This window comes from Colobus angolensis, unplaced genomic scaffold (assembly GCF_000951035.1).
Source record: "Colobus angolensis palliatus isolate OR3802 unplaced genomic scaffold, Cang.pa_1.0 Scaffold137, whole genome shotgun sequence".
In the NCBI taxonomy this organism is placed as follows: Eukaryota; Metazoa; Chordata; class Mammalia; order Primates; family Cercopithecidae; genus Colobus; species Colobus angolensis.
Genome location: NW_012114455.1, coordinates 457,708 through 459,146, shown reverse-complemented (window position 1 = coordinate 459,146; position 1,439 = coordinate 457,708). Strand labels below are relative to the sequence as shown.

Genomic DNA, 1,439 nt, shown 5'->3' with positions numbered 1-1,439 from the left:
AGTCCCAGCTACTTGGGAGGCTGAGGCAGGAGAGTGGCTTAAACCCGGGAGGCGGAACTTGCAGTGAGCTGAGATCGGCCACTGCACTCCAGCCTGGGCAACAGCGAGACTCCATCTCAAAAAAAAAAAAAAAACCTAACATACATTTGTTATTTTTAAAAATATTGCATAGTTTATTCGCACTCATTGGTCAGCATCCTCAGTTATGTCTGCTTTGAAAGAAAAATCCGCTGAGGTTTTTAAGTTTATGATCCAGGATATATAATTAAGATTTTCAGCTTTGAAAAATATGGAAATACGGTACAGCTGTGTACTGGATGTGGCGTGCTACTGTTAAGTTCCAGCACTTTAAGGAACGTTCAGGACTGACTAATACACTAATTCATTCCCAGAGGTCACTGAGCTGTCATAATTGACAGTGTTCCTTGAGTATGAAAAACCGGGAAAACGATGCAACTTCCAAACGAGGGAGGATGGAGAACGGTATTGGAAAGTAACTTTTCTGCTGGGCTCAGGAGTTTTTACATGTTCAAGCTATAGCAAACTGTACCAACACAAAAAAGACTATGTGATCTAACTATTCTACAAACGGTCACACCTGCCCAAACTAACTGGAAAACAGTAGTTTATAACTGGAATTAAACAATTGCTGTTCTTTAATGAGATTGGGGTTCTTGAAAAGCTACAGCGTAAGAACTCTACACTGGTCCATATCTGCTTTTTGAAGCCCTCCCCAGAACCGCTCTCCCTTCAGCCTTGGTGCCTTCCCGGATATACCCTCCAGAGGCTTCCCTGGTCCCCATCCTGGACGTCAGCCTCTGCACCTAGAGGCCGGCTTAGAGGGAAGACGGGCAGAGGCGGGGGAGACAGGAAAGAGAAATGGTCAATTCCTCCTTAACTCCGGGCCCCCTCGCGGGCCTCACCCCTCCTCCCGGGGGCTGAGATTGGAGAGGAAGTGGGAAGGTTCCAATCTGTTCCTCACTCCAGCGCCCTCATGCCCCCACCCTTCTCTTCAGCTCGGGGCTTCGGCGCGCCTCGTCCCCGCCCTTCGCCCCGGGAGAGGAGCGGGCGGCGTGGGAGGGCTCGCGGAGAAAGGCCCAGAGGGGTAGACGACCTCCCTCCGGCAGCCACTTCCTCGGCAGCAGGGACCCGGAGCCATCCGCCCGCGGGCGAGCCAGGCCCGAGGGCAGCCCGGGAGACCGCGGTGGCCGGATGCGCGGGCACGTCACTTCCGGGCGGTGCAGCGGCGGCCGCTTGGAAGATGGCTGCGCCCTGTGGCTCGGAGCTGCCCGCCAACTCGCCGCTAAAAATCCCGAAGATGGAGGTGCTCTCCCCGGCTTCTCCTGGTGGCCTGAGCGACGGAAATCCATCGCTGTCCGACCCTTCCACGCCTCGGGGTGCCTCCCCGCTCGGGCCGGGCAGTGCGGCGGGCTCGGGGG

At 55.0% G+C, this 1,439-nt stretch overlaps 1 protein-coding gene across 1 annotated transcript in view; it reads left to right on the top strand.

The window, feature by feature from the left end:
• Nucleotides 1-974: 974 nt before the first annotated feature.
• MSANTD2 (Myb/SANT-like DNA-binding domain containing 2) overlaps nucleotides 975-1,439 on the top strand; it is a 34,373-nt gene continuing 33,908 nt past the window's right edge. Inside the window, exon 1 of the mRNA XM_011934727.1 lies at nucleotides 975-1,437. Within this exon, the coding sequence (XP_011790117.1) occupies nucleotides 995-1,437 (443 nt within the window). The 5' untranslated portion in view covers nucleotides 975-994. The remainder of the gene's footprint in view (nucleotides 1,438-1,439) is intronic.